Consider the following 17,460-nt stretch of genomic DNA (forward strand, 5'->3'; position numbering starts at 1 on the left):
CTCTCCCTCTCTATGGTTGCTGTAGTTGCTAGGCAACAGGGCCCACTGCTAGTTCTGATTGGCTCTCCCTGACTCAGAGAGCCAATCAGAGCACAAACCTCACCCTGCAGCACCAGTCACTCAAACAGCAGCAAATTTCACAGACACACTGAGCTCTGGAGGATTCAGAGAGGAGGAGAAGTCACTGAATGTTATACCAGCTCAGGCAAGCTACAATAATAATAATAGGTACACAATACAACTAGCTACAGATATTTGTGAATGTCAGTCACATACAACACTCATTAATATACTGCATTAGTATTACCAGGCAGCAACCACTATATGATCATCAGTGAAGTGTTGGTCAGAGATTGTCTGTTTCTGTGAATAAAGTGAGATAGTGAGGAACAATATACACAGTCCTGGGGTACCAGTGGAATGAACCAAGATAAAGGTGCCCATACACTGCTGTGACGCCTCGCAGCAGTGTACGGACACAGGACAGCCTGCAGGCTGCAGGGACCTTCCCGGCGGCAGGAACGCATGCGATCCGTTGTGATAGATTGCATGCATCCCTGCTTCCCACCGCCTCACCGCCAGGAGGAACGGTTGGCTGCCTGCCGGTCTGAGCACCTGGTCGGGTCCGATGCGCACGGGACCCAACAGCATGTCAGGGAGAGGTGATTTGGTCCGATTTAAGGGGTCGATTGGTCGCAATTGGCCACAATCGGACCAAATCGCCTCAGTGTAGGGGCACCTTAACTGTTTTTATATATAGTGAACTATTTTTTATATTACGTGACCTTGTCGCTAGCGATTGGTCGCTCAGTGACCGAATTGCTGGTTATCAGTATTTTACTGGGGACCAGTGATTCCAGCAAGTTCCTGCGACCAGCGACCGTCGCTGGGCTGCGGTGGGAGCGCACACACGGCGAAGGTCGCTAGGTATCACCGGCAATATGGTCACTGAGCGACCATATAGCTGACGATGGAAGCTAGAATCGCCTAGTGTGTAGCATTATAGTGGTGCCCCCACAGATCCTGGCACCCTAGGCAGCTGCCTAATGGTAGAGCCAGCCCTGCTCATTGCAATATTTATCTCACCATATAAATGATGTGATGACCACTATACCGTCATCTCCCTTATTTGTGTGTGTGTGTAGTTACACTTGCCTTAATAAATAGACATTTCCCTATCTGGAAAAATAGTGAAACCTAAAACGAGTTAGTTTACAATTTATCTAATTTTATTACATTTTGATTACTTGCTGTTAAAGTGTTAATAATGTGTACAAAATTATTATACTACTTCATCACTGGGCATTGTGTGAATATTATATATGTATATTATACACACAATGTCCAATGATAAAGTAATATGTTGCTCAGAGCCTGGGCCCTGCCACCAAACTCAATTACTACCTTACAAATGGCAATACAGGCTTTTGCGCATGCACTAGTCATATAACTAGTTTTCACCATCGAATACTTTTGATTCGATGGTTAGTTACCATCGCATCGAAAGTTTCAATGGTGGAAGCACTGCCATCATTTGATGGTTGGCTTCCGATGTCCATCCCTAACTGCTGGTAACAAGCCTATGGCAGAGGGTGGGACAGGGCCCCAGTCACTGTATTAGGATATACAGCTATTATGTTCCCCCTCAGCCACAGCCCCACAGCACACGTGTAAGGCCGGGAGGCGCCGTTTCCCCAGCAGCAGCTCCCAAATCTCATTGTGTACCTATGTCACACGCTATTTGCCATCTTTCACTCCCTCCCTGTCTATGGATACACTCACCCGCCGCCGTCCGCTAACACACACTTCCAGGTTATGCGTTCCGTGCTTCCGGGTTATGCGTTCCACCCATCTTCCGGAATTTGCGTTCCTGGTTAGGCTTTCCCCGTATTCTGCCGTCGCTCTGAGTACCACGCTCGTCACCGTGCAGCCCCGCCCCCTCCTCGCTTCCGGGGCGTCATGCAGCAGGGACAGGGGAAGCGGTGAGAGCGGCAGCGGGTTCCCGGGTGAGTGGTGTCCCGGTGCCTATGATCACTCTGCAGCAGTGCAGCATGCCATGTATTCCCTATCGCACTGTCTATTGCTGCGCAGTAACACTTCTCATGTGGTGCAATGGTCAGATCCCACTTTGTGGCCACTGCATTCCTCTTATGTGATGTAGCTGGGGGGTAGTGCTCAGCTATGTATACGGAATGTATAGAAATATAGATGTATTTAGGTAAGAGATGTATTTAGATAAGATATGGATATATAGATAGTGATATGTATATGGAGTTAAATATGGGATATACACAGATGACTGGGGGTCAGATTAACAATGTTGGCATCCCCTGAACCCCCTCCCCCAGCAGCTTGACTCTAATCCTCTCCTCCCAGTGCCTAGCCCAGTGTTTTTCAACCAGTGTGCCTTGAGCTGTTCTCAAGTGTGCCCCCACATCTAGAGATGCCCAAACCCATTTACAGCCACCACCAGTTCAAATGTTATTTGCTGGTCTCTTATTTTCATGTAAAGGGCCAATGTATTTTTTTTTTTTTTTTACCTGTGGGGATCAGTGTGATTGTTTTTAATGTGGGGGCCAATAGGTTTGTTTTTTCCCTGTGGTGGCCAATGTGTTTTGCCCTGTGGGGATCTTAGGGTGTGCCTTGGCAATTTTAAAGTCCTATTTAGTGTGCTGCAAGGTAAAAAGGTTGAAAATCACTGGCCTAGCACCTGTACCTGCCCAGGGCCATTTTAAGAATATAATGGGCCCCATGGCAAAATATTTTGAGGGCCCCCTCCCCTCACAACCCCCCTCTCCTTCCCTATGTGCAGCAGCGGCGGGCGGAGGGGTCCGTCCAGGAATCGGCGACTCAGACCTTGATGTAGTGCTGTTTGCCGCCGGTTGGGAAGCGTTGCAGATTTTGGAAAGACTGGCTGGGCGCTGATTGGCTGAGCGTCCGGCCAATCAGCATCTGGCCAGTCTTTTCAAAATGAGCACAGCAGCGCTTCCCGCCCAGGGTGAACAAGCCTTAGTATTCAAGGCGAAACGCGCGTCCATCACGCAAATGCCTAAACTCTGATGGGATCCTACACATGAATTGGGACGGAGGAGACCTCGTAACAGGGTCACGGAAAGGCTAAGTGATTCTCCTTATGTATAGAATGTTGAAAGTGTCTCATTGAATTTGGCAACATTGTTTGTGGATAGAGTGTATCCGTGTCTGGATATCTCAGGCTAGTATAATTTAGCCGCTTACATCCAGCTTGTATGTAAAAATGTTTCTCTAATCCTCATATTGCATTGATACATTCTTTGGTGATATCTTACTATTTATTTGGCAACATTTGTTCCAATTGGATGGAATGTTTATTTATGTATCTTGGGTCTGCGTTCCCAAGCAACCTAAGTGTGGCACATATTTGTGATTTTGTCAATAGAGCTGCCTAAATTCTTCTGGCGTAAGCAGTATACCTCCGCCGACTAGGCAACAGAGTCTTCCATATATGTATATAGACCAGAGCCTGTGTATTTTAGGCCTGCATACACACTGAGCAATTTTTACACTACATGTGGAACTTTGTAAATCTATTAGACCAGCTGAATGGGCAGCACATTCTTGACGACTTGGCACACTTCTCCTCTTTATATATGCAAATACTGTCAGTGCACTCCAGGCTTGTATGACCTACTCGCTAATACCCGGCGTACACACTGAGCAATTTTTTGAGGAGATTGCCTGGTTGAAAAACATACACACTATATAAGCGAACCCTCTTCTCAAATTGTTGCCAGTTTAATTATTGTGTAATATTAGGTAGATACTACCAATACTATCCAAAAGCCCAAAGTTTGTCACATATATGACATTGTTGAAACTTTCACATCCTTATTAGAGATTACCAGATTAGCTAGCCTTTATAGAGAATATTTGTTAACGAGATTTAAAGGGAACAATTCCGGTGTATCCATGGAAATTATCCAATAAATTTAGTATATTTACTGTCCTCTTTTCTCTCGTCAAACTAGGGGACTCTCATTGCTGCCAGTCCCAGATTAAGTACCCTTGCACTGGGTTAACTAACAGGGGTGCCCCTGGGTTCTGTCAGCAACAGCAGATCCCCATATCTTCCTTCACTCATCCAATAGAGATCCCGGTAATTGGAGGAAAACCTCTCAGTTCCGTTCACTGTCCTTTGGACACACGGCTGAGTATAAAAGGTCCACCAAGGGAAATCTATTGGTGAGCTGTATTTATCTCTATTCTTACCTCATCTCAATCCCTAAGCATGACTACATGAATGTCTCTATTAAGAGGGTCATGAACATGGCTATCCCATCAGAAAAAGCATAAGCATGTTAAGATTTCGCCGAGTTTTTAATTGCATTAGAAAAATATAAAAAAATCGTCTTATTTTTATGATTTAATTCTCTTGATTTGTATCACTTGCACATTAAATTCAGCTGGGGATTACGAATGTCTCATAGGGTTGTGTTAACCCGCAATCTGAGGAACATCAAATATCCCCGCTGATACATTTATACACTTTTCTCATGTGGTCAAGTGTTGAGCTGGCAATATGAATGCACCCAGCTGTAATTAAACTGTCAATTATCATGTCATAATACATTTTATCAATAGATCATATATAAAATATTTAAAGAGTGCCCCAAAAAGAGAGTCATCTTTTCTCTTTGTTTTTTTGTCCCAGCAATAATCGCCAGCCTTTATAGTAGGTCTCCTCAGTGGCAGTGGAGGAATAATGCTAGCAGGAATGCAGGTACAGTACGCTCCGCGGGTCAGTATGTCACGGATGCAGCAGTCATTACTGTGCTAATACAGAGCTAGTTACCTGGGAGCGTAATCACATTGGTCACCAATGTACCAGCCGGCTCCTGTCAGTAAGTTATGCAGGGAAGACGGTTAGTGTGCAGCCTGGTGTCCTCTAAGCCAATCACACGATTCCCAGTAACCTGTCACAGTGGGGGAGTGTGATGATATGTGTGCGGTGGGGAGTGGACGCAATATCCTGCGCCATTTAGGTTGTCTCGGGACAGCATAGCAGCTACAGGGTCTGTTGGGGACTGTGTCTGTTTCCTACAGATGGGCCCAGTAACAAAGATACCCCAGAGAGATGTCCCCGTCCTCTGTATTCCCAGGATAATCACATATATACAATGTCCTCAGTCACTGCATGTCTCCTACAGATGGGCCCAGTAACAGAGATACTCCAGAGAGATGTCCCTGTCCTCTGTATTCCCAGGATAATCACATATATACCATGTCCTCAGTCACTGCGTGTCTCCTACAGATGGGCCCAGTAACAGGAATACCCCAGAGAGATGTCCCCGTCCTCTGTATTCCCAGGATAATCAAATATATACCGTGTCCTCAGTCACTGTGTGTCTCCTACAGATGGGCCCAGTAACAGAGATACCCCAGAGAGATGTCCCCGTCCTCTGTATTCCCAGGATAATCACATATATACCATGTCCTAAGTCACTGCGTGTCTCCTACAGATGGGCCCAGTAACAGAGATACCCCAGAGAGATGTCCCCATCCTCTGTATTACCAGGATAATCACATATATACCATGTCCTCAGTCACTGTGTGTCTCCTACAGATGGGCCCAGTAACAGAGATACCCCAGAGAGATGTCCCTATCCTCTGTATTCCCAGGATAATCACATATATACCATATCCTCAGTCACTGCGTGTCTCCTACAGATGGGCCCAGTAACAGAGATACACCAGAGAGATGTCCCCGTCCTCTGTATTCCCAGGATAATCACATATATACCATGTCCTCAGTCACTGCGTGTCTCCTACAGATGGGCCCAGTAACAGAGATACCCCAGAGAGATGTCCCCGTCCTCTGTATTCCCAGGATAATCACATATATATCGTGTCCTCAGTCACTGCGTGTCTCCTACAGATGGGCCCAGTAACAGAGATACCCCAGAGAGATGTCCCCGTCCTCTGTATTCCCAGGATAATCACATATATACCGTGTCCTCAGTCACTGCGTGTCTCCTACAGATGGGCCCAGTAACAGAGATACCCCAGAGAGATGTCCCCGTCCTCTGTATTCCCAGGATAATCACATATATACCATGTCCTCAGTCACTGCATGTCTCCTACAGATGGGCCCAGTAACAGAGATACTCCAGAGAGATGTCCCCGTCCTCTGTATTCCCAGGATAATCACATATATACCATGTCCTCAGTCACTGCGTGTCTCCTACAGATGGGCCCAGTAACAGGAATACCCCAGAGAGATGTCCCCGTCCTCTGTATTCCCAGGATAATCACATATATACCATGTCCTCAGTCACTGCGTGTCTCCTACAGATGGGCCCAGTAACAGGAATACCCCAGAGAGATGTCCCCATCCTCTGTATTCCCAGGATAATCACATATATACAATGTCCTCAGTCACTGCGTGTCTCTTACAGATGGGCTCAGTAACAGAGATACCCCAGAGAGATGTCCCCGTCCTCTGTATTCCCAGGATAATCAAATATATACCATGTCCTAAGTCACTGCGTGTCTCCTACAGATGGGCCCAGTAACAGAGATACCCCAGAGAGATGTCCCCGTCCTCTGTATTCCCAGGATAATCACATATATACCATGTCCTCAGTCACTGCGTGTCTCCTACAGATGGGCCCAGTAACAGAGATACCCCAGAGAGATGTCCCCGTCCTCTGTATTCCCAGGATAATCACATATATACCGTGTCCTCAGTCACTGCGTGTCTCCTACAGATGGGCCCAGTAACAGAGATACCCCAGAGAGATGTCCCCGTCCTCTGTATTCCCAGGATAATCACATATATACCATGTCCTCAGTCGCTGTGTGTATCTTACAGATGGCCCAGCAACAGGAATACCCCAGAGAGAGATGTTCCCGTCCTCTGTATTCCCAGGATAATCACATATATACAATGTCAGTCACTGCGTGTCTCCTACAGAAGGGCCCAGTAACAGGAATACCCCAGAGAGATGTCCCCGTCCTCTGTATTCCCAGAAAATCATATATATACCATGTCCTCAGTCACTGTGTGTCTCCTACAGATGGGCCCAGTAACAGAGATACCCCAGAGAGATGTCCCCGTCCTCTGTATTCCCAGGATAATCACATATATACAATGTCCTCAGTCACTGCGTGTCTCCTACAGATGGGCCCAGTAACAGAGATACCCCAGAGAGATGTCCCCGTCCTCTGTATTCCCAGGATAATCACATATATATACTATGTCCTCAGTCACTGCGTGTCTCCTACAGATGGGCCCGGTAACAGAGATACCCCAGAGAGATGTCCCCGTCCTCTGTATTCCCAGGATAATCACATATATACAATGTCCTCAGTCACTGCGTGTCTCCTACAGATGGGCCCAGTAACAGAGATACCCCAGAGAGATGTCCCCGTCCTCTGTATTCCCAGGATAATCACATATATACCATGTCCTCAGTCACTGCGTGTCTCCTACAGATGGGGCCAGTAACAGAGATACCCCAGAGAGATGTCCCCGTCCTCTGTATTCCCAGGATAATCACATATATACAATGTCCTCAGTCACTGCGTGTCTCCTATAGATGGGGCCAGTAACAGAGATACCCCAGAGAGATGTCCCCGTCCTCTGTATTCCCAGGATAATCACATATATACAATGTCCTCAGTCACTGCGTGTCTCCTATAGATGGGGCCAGTAACAGAGATACCCCAGAGAGATGTCCCCGTCCTCTGTATTCCCAGGATAATCACATATATACCATGTCCTCAGTCACTGCGTGTCTCCTACAGATGGGCCCAGTAACAGAGATACCCCAGAGAGATGTCCCCGTCCTCTGTATTCCCAGGATAAGCACATATATACCATGTCCTCAGTCACTGCGTGTCTCCTTCATGATCTGTAGAGAAGCTGTGTGTGTCTCATACAGATGGGGCAGGCCTCATCCTGGCTGGCGAATCGCCAGAACGTCCCCGCTGGCGATCTGCCAGCAACCTCGCCAGCCATCAGACTGAGACGCGCGTGTGTCTCACGGGCACCTCAATCTCCGTCAGCGGGGACCCCGGGTTACCGCCGACAAAACGGCGGGGACCCGGGGGAGCACCTGGAAGCGACGTCAGAAGGGGACGCGCGCGCATCTCGTGCGCACGTGTCCCCTTCTCACAGTCGATATGGCGCTGGCGGGGGATGGCGGCTGGCGTCGCCATCGCCATCCCCTGCCAAGATGGGACCTGCCCCATCTGTACACTAATATTTACTGTTGTTATTTAGGGTCGAGGCATGACTGATATTAAGGTAGAAGATACAGAGGGAGAAGAGACGGATGTGACTGATATTAAGGTAGAAGATACAGAGGGAGAAGAGACGGATGTGACTGATATCAAGGTAGAAGATACAGAGGGAAAAGAAGCAACGGATGTGACGGATATTAAGGTAGAAGAAGAGATTGATGTGAGGAGGGATCATCAGTGTAAGGAGGAGGAAATCCCTACAGATACCAGCACAGGTGAGTAATGGTCACTTATTACAGAGCGTCACATACTGTATTCTCCTTGTTATGTCACTACAGCAGCCTCTTATCCTGCACCCTCCTCTGTCACTACAGCAGCCTCTTATCCTGCACCCTCCTCTGTCACTACAGCAGCCTCTTATCCTGCACCCTCCTCTGTCACTACAGCAGCCTCTTATCCTGCACCCTCCTCTGTCACTTCAGCGGCCTCTTATCCTGCACCATCCTCTGTCACTACAGCGGCCTCTTATCCCGCACCCTCCTTTGTCACTACAGCGGCCTCTTATCCCGCACCCTCCTCTGTCACTACAGCAGCCTCTTATCCAGCACCCTCCTCTTATCCCGCACCCTCCTCTGTCACTACAGCCGCCTCTTATCCCGCACCCTCCTCTGTCACTACAGCAGCCTCTTATCCCGCACCCTCCTCTGTCACTACAGCGGCCTCTTATCCTGCACCCTCCTCTGTCACTACAGTGGCCTCTTATCCTGCACCTTCCTCTGTCACTACAGCAACCTCTTATCCCGCACCCTCCTCTGTCACTACAGCGGCCTCTTATCCCGCACCTTCCTCTGTCACTACAGCAGCCTCTTATCCCGCACCCTCCTCTGTCACTACAGCAGCCTCTTATCCCGCACCCTCCTCTGTCACTACAGTGGCCTCTTATCCTGCACCTTCCTCTGTCACTACAGCAACCTCTTATCCCGCACCCTCCTCTGTCACTACAGCGGCCTCTTATCCCGCACCTTCCTCTGTCACTACAGCAGCCTCTTATCCCGCACCCTCCTCTGTCACTACAGCAGCCTCTTATCCCGCACCCTCCTCTGTCACTACAGCGGCCTCTTATCCTGCACCCTCCTCTCAGTACAGACTAGGGATGCAAATCCCGGAGCATTTTTTGAATCCCGGGAATCAGGATTGAAAAATGCTCAATCCCGGCCTCTCTAATATAAAAAAACTAATTAACCTAATATCCCTGGTTACAGTATGTATAGGGTGCCACAGATTCTGTGCCGCCGGGCGGTCATCATACAGTTATAATTTCCCTGGTTACAGTATGTATAGGACGCCACAGATCCTGTGCCGCCGGGCGGTCATCATACAGATATAATATCCCTGGTTACAGTATGTATAGGACGCCACAGATCCTGTGCTGCCGGGCGGTCATCATACAGATATAATATCCCCGGTTACAGTATGTATAGGGTGCCACAGATTCTGTGCTGCTGGGCGGTCATCATACAGATATAATATCCCTGGTTACAGTATGTATAGGGTGCCACAGATTCTGTGCTGCTGGGCGGTCATCATACAGATATAATATCCCGGGTTACAGTATTTATATGGTGCCACAGATTCTGTGCTGCTGGGCGGTCATCATACAGATATAATATCCCCGGTTACAGTATGTATAGGGTGCCACAGATTCTGTGCTGCTGGGCGGTCATCATACAGATATAATATCCCTGGTTACAGTATGTATAGGGTGCCACAGATTCTGTGCTGCTGGGCGGTCATCATACAGATATAATATCCGTGGTTACAGTATGTACAGGGTGCCACAGATTCTGTGCTGCTGGGCGGTCATCATACAGATATAATATCCCTGGTTACAGTATGTATAGGGAGCCACAGATTCTGTGCTGCCGGGCTCTCATCATACAGATATAATATCCCTGGTTACAGTATGTATAGGGTGCCACAGATTCTGTGCTGCTGGGCAGTCATCATACAGATATAATATCCCTGGTTACAGTATGTATAGGGTGCCACAGATCCTGTGCTGCTGGGCGGTCATCATACAGATATAATATCCCCGGTTACAGTATGTATAGGGGGCCACAGATTCTGTGCTGCTGGACGGTCATCATACAGATATAATATACCCGGTTACAGTATGTATAGGGTGCCACAGATTCTGTGCCGCTGGGCGGTCATCATACAGATATAATATCCCTGGTTACAGTATGTATAGGGTGCCACAGATTCTGTGCTGCTGGGCGGTCATCATACAGATATAATATCCCTGGTTACAGTATGTATAGGGGGCCACAGATTCTGTGCCGCTGGGCGGTCATCATACAGATATTATATCCCTGGTTACAGTATGTATAGGGTGCCACAGATTCTGTGCTGCTGGGCGGTCATCATACAGATATAATATCCCTGGTTACAGTATGTATAGGGTGCCACAGATTCTGTGCGGCTGGGAGGTTATCATACAGATATAATATCCCTGGTTACAGTATGTATTGGGTGTCACAGATTCTGTGCTGCTGGGCGGTCATCATACAGATATAATATCCCTGGTTACAGTATGTATAGGGTACCACAGATTCTGTGCTGCTGGGCAGTCATCATACAGATATAATATCCCTGGTTACAGTATGTATAGGGTACCACAGATTCTGTGCTGCTGGGCGGTCATCATACAGATATAATATCCCTGGATACAATAAGTATAAATATAACCAGGATTTAGCAGGTACGTGAATACAGATTTGCAGTGTAACAATGTAACAGACAAGAGAGAGGCTTCCAGTCGTGTGACGCTGGCTGGGCAATGTGGTTGGCTACTATGTAGGCTAATGGGCTGTTGGCCTTTCCCATTGACTCACACAATGGGGTTTGGGCTTCTAACAACCCGATGTGTAAGTCACGGGTCTCTGACTGTGGTCCATGGTACGGGTAAGTGGGTAAGAAGGAATTGTGGGCAGACAGAAACTGGTCATGGTGCATATTATAGCATAGGTAATGGGATAGGGTCAGAATGAGAAGTACAATACCAGTGGACAGCCTGAACCAGGTCAGAGAGAGGTCAGAGGTCACACTGGGAAATCACTAAGAGGAGTATTATAGGAGAGAGCAAAGTCAGATCAGAACACAGGGATTAACAACGGAACTATTGTAGTATGGAGGCCGTAGTACAGGAGGTAACATTAATACCCTGACACAGGGTAGTGCCTGGAAACTACCTTTTATAGGGAGTGGTACTAATGTGGCACCAACATGAAGTTACATGTTTTCTGCCTGTCCCTATAAATCTTACACAGAGCAACGCACATCTCCCTGCTGCCACCAGGGACCGGGCCAGAACCACCTATACTGGTACCAGGAAGGGGAAGCACTGGTCATCACCATGGGCACTGGGCAGATGGGAGGCAGAAGGATGAGATGGTTGCCATACTCAGACTGGCACCTGTCATCCACAGTACAGCAGGCGCCCAGGGAGAACCAGCATCACCAGATGCACGAATATAATAAGGGTTACCTTGTCTACATAAATCCCATTATTTGCTGCATGATATTTAGTACTGTAGGAAAGTATTTATAACGGAATAACTTGTACTCACTGATAGTATGAAATGGGTGAGGGGAAAGGGGAAGAGCGATATCTCTATATCTGTATGTTATTTCCAGCAGATGGACACAGAAGCAGGAATACCTCGGAGGGACGTCTTATTCTGTCTCCAGATTATAAAACAGAAGATAACATCACACAGGATTCTCCAGAAGACACCTCCATTACCCTAAATATACAGCCAGTGCATCACAGTGCAGATACATCACCTGATACCTCTAATCCTGAGGACTGTTCTCCTGGTACCTCAGATACTGCTGCACATAGAGCAGCTCATACAGGTGCTGACATATTTACCTGTTCTGAGTGTGATACGTGTTTTATAAATCAGTCAGGTTTTAATAGACATCAGAGAAATCACACAGATAAGAAACCATTTCCATGTTCTGAGTGTGGGAAATGTTTTACCAGCAATTCAGATCTTGTAAAACATGTGAGAACTCACACAGGTGAAAAGCCCTTTCCATGTTCTGAGTGTGGGAAATCTTTTGCCCAGAAATCACAGCTTGTCACACATGAGAGAACTCACACAGGTGAGAAGCCATTTCCATGTTCTGAGTGTGGAAAATCTTACGCTAATAAATCATCTCTAGAAATACATCATCAAACTCACACAGGAGAGAATCCATTTACATGTTCTGAGTGTGGGCAAGCCTTTACCTTGAAATCATCTCTCGTTAAACATGTGAAAATTCACACAGATGGGAAGCTGTTTCCATGTACAGCATGTGGGAAATGTTTTACGCAGAAATCTGTACTTGTCCGACATGAGAGAAGTCACACAGGTGAGAAGCCATTTCCATGTTCTGAGTGTGAGAAATCTTATATCAGGAAAACAGATCTAGCTATACATGTGAGAACTCACACAGGTGAGAAGCCGTTTCCATGTTCTGAGTGTGGAAAAACTTTTATCAGGAAATCAGGTCTAGTTATACATGAGAGATCTCACACAGGTGAGAAACCATTTCCATGTTCTGAGTGTGGAAAAACTTTTATCAGGAAATCAGGTCTAGTTATACATGAGAGATCTCACACAGGTGAGAATCTGTTTCCATGTTCTGAGTGTGAGAAATCTTTTATGAGGAAATCAGATCTAGTTATACATGAAAGAATTCACACAGGTGAGAGGCCGTTTCCATGTACAGAATGTGGAAAATGTTTTACGCAGAATTACATACTTGTCCGACATGAGAAAACTCACACAGGTGAGAAGCCGTTTTTATGTTCTGAGTGTGGGAAATCTTTTATCAGGAAATCAGATCTAGTTATACATGTGAGAACTCACACAGGTGAGAAACCATTTCCATGTTCTGAGTGTGGAAAAACTTTTATCAGGAAATCAGATCTAGTTGCACATGAGAGATCTCACACAGGTGAGAATCTGTTTCCATGTTCTGAGTGTGAGAAATCTTTTATCAGGAAATCAGATCTAGTTATACATGTAAGAATTCACACAGGTGAGAAGCCGTTTCTATGTACAGAATGTGGAAAATGTTTTAAGCAGAAATACATACTTGTCCGACATGAGAAAACTCACACAGGTGAGAAGCCGTTTTCATGTTCTGAGTGTGGGAAATCTTTTCTCAGGAAATCAGATCTAGTTATGCATGAGAAAACTCACACAAGTGAGAAACCATTTACATGTACAGAATGTGGGAAACGGTTTAGGAAGAAATACGGTATTGTCCGACATGAGAGAAGTCACACAGGTAAGAAACCATTTCCATGTTCTAAGGGCCCAATTCAGATCTCTGGGCTGTAAGTTTTTGGAGCCCAGCAATCAGGCAAACTCCGCTCTGCACTAGTAAAATCCTGCACATGTGCACAGCTGTGATTGCGATGGCTGTGCGGAGATTGGGGCCACTGATGACATCAGCATCCCTCCCAACAGCTGGGAGACGTCTCTCAGGAAAATCTGGTGTATATCCCGAAGCACCCGGCACCTGTCTTTCAACTTGGGTGCACTCATAGCCATTTGTGGAACTCTTCTAAAAGCCATGATATAGAGCAGATAGAGAGGTAGAACCTTGTGTATGCAGTCTTCTAGGTATGAGCTGTTATATTGCCTATTCCTTATTATTACTCTGTATTATACATGTTGTACTAGAACCGTTCTTTTTTTATTGTACTTAATAAAAACCTAAAATATAACCAACTTTATACAACACTGTGTGGCCCCTAACAATTGCATGGTTTCCCTTTTATACTCCGGGCCCTATTGTATGATGTCAGAGTGATTGTGGTTACCCGGGGATACTATATCCAGCAGATCATTGCAGTTTGGGAGCTGGGACCAAATTATAATTTTTGATCCCAGTAATCTTAAATAGAAATTAATGTGATACTATCTTTGTATCCTAGTGACCATCATAGGACAGAGGGAGCTTCCTAGTAGCAGTCAGGAAGGGAGTATCCTAGTGACCGTCATAGGACAGAGGGAGCTTCCTAGTAGTAGTCAGGGAGGGAGTATCCTAGTGACCATCGTAGGATAGAGGGAGCTTCCTAGTAGTAGTCAGGTAGGGAGTATCCTAGTGACCATCATAGGATAGAGGGAGCTTCCTAGTAGCAGTCAGGGAGGGAGTATCCTAGTGACCATTATAGGACAGAGGGAGCTTCCTAGTAGCAGTCAGGGAGGGAGTATCCTAGTGACCATCATAGGACAGAGGGAGCTTTCTAGTAGCAGTCAGGAAGGGAGTATCCTAGTGACCAGCGTAGGATAGAGGGAGCTTCCTAGTAGCAGTCAGGAAGGGAGTATCCTAGTGACCAGCGTAGGACAGAGGGAGCTTCCTAGTTGCAGTCAGGAATGGAGTATCCTAGTGACCATCGTAGGACAGAGGGAGCTTCCTAGCAGCAGTCAGGGCGGGAGTATCCTAGTGACCATCATAGGATAGAGGGAGCTTCCTAGTAGCAGTCAGGAAGGGAGTATCCTAGTGACCGTCATAGGATAGAGGGAGCCTCCTAGTAGCAGTCAGGGAGGGAGTATCCTAGTGACCATCATAGGATAGGGGGAGCTTCCTAGTAGCAGTCAGGGAGGGAGTATCCTAGTGACCATCATAGGATAGAGGGAGCTTCCTAGTAGCAGTCAGGGAGAGAGTATCCTAGTGACCATCATAGGATAGAGGGAGCTTCCTAGTAGCAGTCAGGGAGGGAGTATCCTAGTGACCAGCATATGACAGATGGAGCTTCCTAGTAGCAGTCAGGAAGGGAGTATCCTAGTGACAACTGTAGGATAGAGGGAGATTTGTAGTAGCAGTCAGGAAGGGAGTATCCTAGTGACCATCATAGGATAGAGGGAGCTTCCTAGTAGCAGTCAGGAAGGGAGTATCCTAGTGACCATCATAGGACAGAGGGAGCTTCCTAGTAGCAGTCAGGAAGGGAGTATCCTAGTGACCAGCATAGGACAGAGGGAGCTTCCTAGTAGCAGTCAGGAAGGGAGTATCCTAGTGACCAGCATAGGACAGAGGGAGCTTCCTAGTAGCAGTCAGGAAAGGAGTATCCTAGTGACCATCGTAGGATAGAGGGAGCTTCCTCGTAGCAGTCAGGGGAGGGAGTATCCTAGTGACCATCATAGGATAGAGGGAGCTTCCTAGTAGCAGTCAGGGCGGGAGTATCCTAGTGACCATCATAGGACTGATGGAGCTTCCTAGTACCAGTCAGGAAGGGAGTATCCTAGTGACCAGCATAGGACAGAGGGAGCTTCCTAGTAGCAGTCAGGAAGGGAGTATCCTAGTGACCATCATAGGATAGAGGGAGCTTCCTAGTAGCAGTCAGGAAGGGAGTATCCTAGTGACCAGCATAGGACAGAGGGAGCTTCCTAGTAGCAGTCAGCAAGGGAGTATCCTAGTGACCATCATAGGACAGAGGGAGCTTCCTAGTAGCAGTCAGGAAGGGAGATTCCTAGTGACCATCATAGGACAGAGGGAGCTTCCTAGTAACAGTCAGGAAAGGAGAATCCTAGAGACCATCATAGGACAGAGGGAGCTTCCTAGTAGCAGTCAGGAAGGGAGTATCCTAGTGACCATCAAAGGATAGAGGGAGCTTCCTAGTAGCAGTCAGGGAGGGAGTATCCTAGTGACCATCATAGGATAGAGGGAGCTTCCTAGTAGCAGTCAGGGAGGGAGTATCCTAGTGACCAGCATATGACAGATGGAGCTTCCTAGTAGCAGTCAGGAAGGGAGTATCCTAGTGACAACTGTAGGATAGAGGGAGATTTGTAGTAGCAGTCAGGAAGGGAGTATCCTAGTGACCATCATAGGATAGAGGGAGCTTCCTAGTAGCAGTCAGGAAGGGAGTATCCTAGTGACCATCATAGGATAGAGGGAGCTTCCTAGTAGCAGTCAGGAAGGGAGTATCCTAGTGACCATCATAGGACAGAGGGAGCTTCCTAGTAGCAGTCAGGAAGGGAGTATCCTAGTGACCAGCATAGGACAGAGGGAGCTTCCTAGTAGCAGTCAGGAAGGGAGTATCCTAGTGACCAGCATAGGACAGAGGGAGCTTCCTAGTAGCAGTCAGGAAAGGAGTATCCTAGTGACCATCGTAGGATAGAGGGAGCTTCCTCGTAGCAGTCAGGGGAGGGAGTATCCTAGTGACCATCATAGGATAGAGGGAGCTTCCTAGTAGCAGTCAGGGCGGGAGTATCCTAGTGACCATCATAGGACTGATGGAGCTTCCTAGTACCAGTCAGGAAGGGAGTATCCTAGTGACCAGCATAGGACAGAGGGAGCTTCCTAGTAGCAGTCAGGAAGGGAGTATCCTAGTGACCATCATAGGATAGAGGGATCTTCCTAGTAGCAGTCAGGAAGGGAGTATCCTAGTGACCAGCATAGGACAGAGGGAGCTTCCTAGTAGCAGTCAGCAAGGGAGTATCCTAGTGACCATCATAGGACAGAGGGAGCTTCCTAGTAGCAGTCAGGAAGGGAGATTCCTAGTGACCATCATAGGACAGAGGGAGCTTCCTAGTAACAGTCAGGAAAGGAGAATCCTAGAGACCATCATAGGACAGAGGGAGCTTCCTAGTAGCAGTCAGGAAGGGAGTATCCTAGTGACCATCAAAGGATAGAGGGAGCTTCCTAGTAGCAGTCAGGGAGGGAGTATCCTAGTGACCATCCTAGGATAGAGGGAGCCTCCTAGTAGCAGTCAGGAAGGGAGTATCCTTGTGACCAGCATAGGACAGATGGAGCCTCCTAGTAGCAGTCAGGAAGGGAGTATCCTAGTGACCATAGTAGTAGTAGTACATTTATTTATAGAGGGAGTTTCCTAGTAGCAGTCAGGAAGGGAGTATCCTAGTGACCATCGTAGGACAGAGGGAGCTTCCTAGTAGCAGTCAGGGAGGGAGTATCCTAGTGACCATCGTAGGACAGAGGGAGCTTCCTAGTAGCAGTCAGGGAGGGAGTATCCTAGTGACCATCGTAGGACAGAGGGAGCTTCCTAGTAACAGTCAGGAAAGGAGAATCCTAGTGACCATCAAAGGATAGAGGGAGCTTCCTAGTAGCAGTCAGGGAGGGAGTATCCTAGTGACCATCCTAGGATAGAGGGAGCCTCCTAGTAGCAGTCAGGAAGGGAGTATCCTTGTGACCAGCATAGGACAGATGGAGCCTCCT

The 17,460-nt window shown here is 47.3% G+C and overlaps 1 protein-coding gene across 6 annotated transcripts in view; it reads left to right on the plus strand.

The window, feature by feature from the left end:
* The window catches only part of LOC146053253 (uncharacterized), a 97,221-nt gene extending 83,206 nt beyond the window's left edge, over positions 1-14,015 (plus strand). Inside the window, exons 1-4 of one of the 6 annotated variants that reach the window (XM_083167956.1) lie at positions 1,298-2,006; positions 4,691-4,777; positions 8,264-8,498; positions 11,920-14,015. In XM_083167956.1, coding sequence (XP_083024082.1) covers positions 4,742-4,777; positions 8,264-8,498; positions 11,920-13,622 — 1,974 coding nt within the window. In that variant the 5' untranslated portion in view covers positions 1,298-2,006; positions 4,691-4,741 and the 3' untranslated portion in view covers positions 13,623-14,015. Of the gene's footprint in view, positions 1-1,297; positions 2,007-4,690; positions 4,778-8,263; positions 8,499-11,919 lie in introns of those variants that run through there. The other 5 variants (XM_083167957.1, XM_083167958.1, XM_083167954.1 and 2 more) reach the window with 5 other exon arrangements.
* The last annotated feature ends 3,445 nt before the right edge of the window (positions 14,016-17,460 follow it).

This window comes from Crinia signifera, unplaced genomic scaffold (genome assembly GCF_055691185.1).
Source record: "Crinia signifera unplaced genomic scaffold, ASM5569118v1 HAP2_SCAFFOLD_131, whole genome shotgun sequence".
Taxonomy (NCBI): Eukaryota; Metazoa; Chordata; class Amphibia; order Anura; family Myobatrachidae; genus Crinia; species Crinia signifera.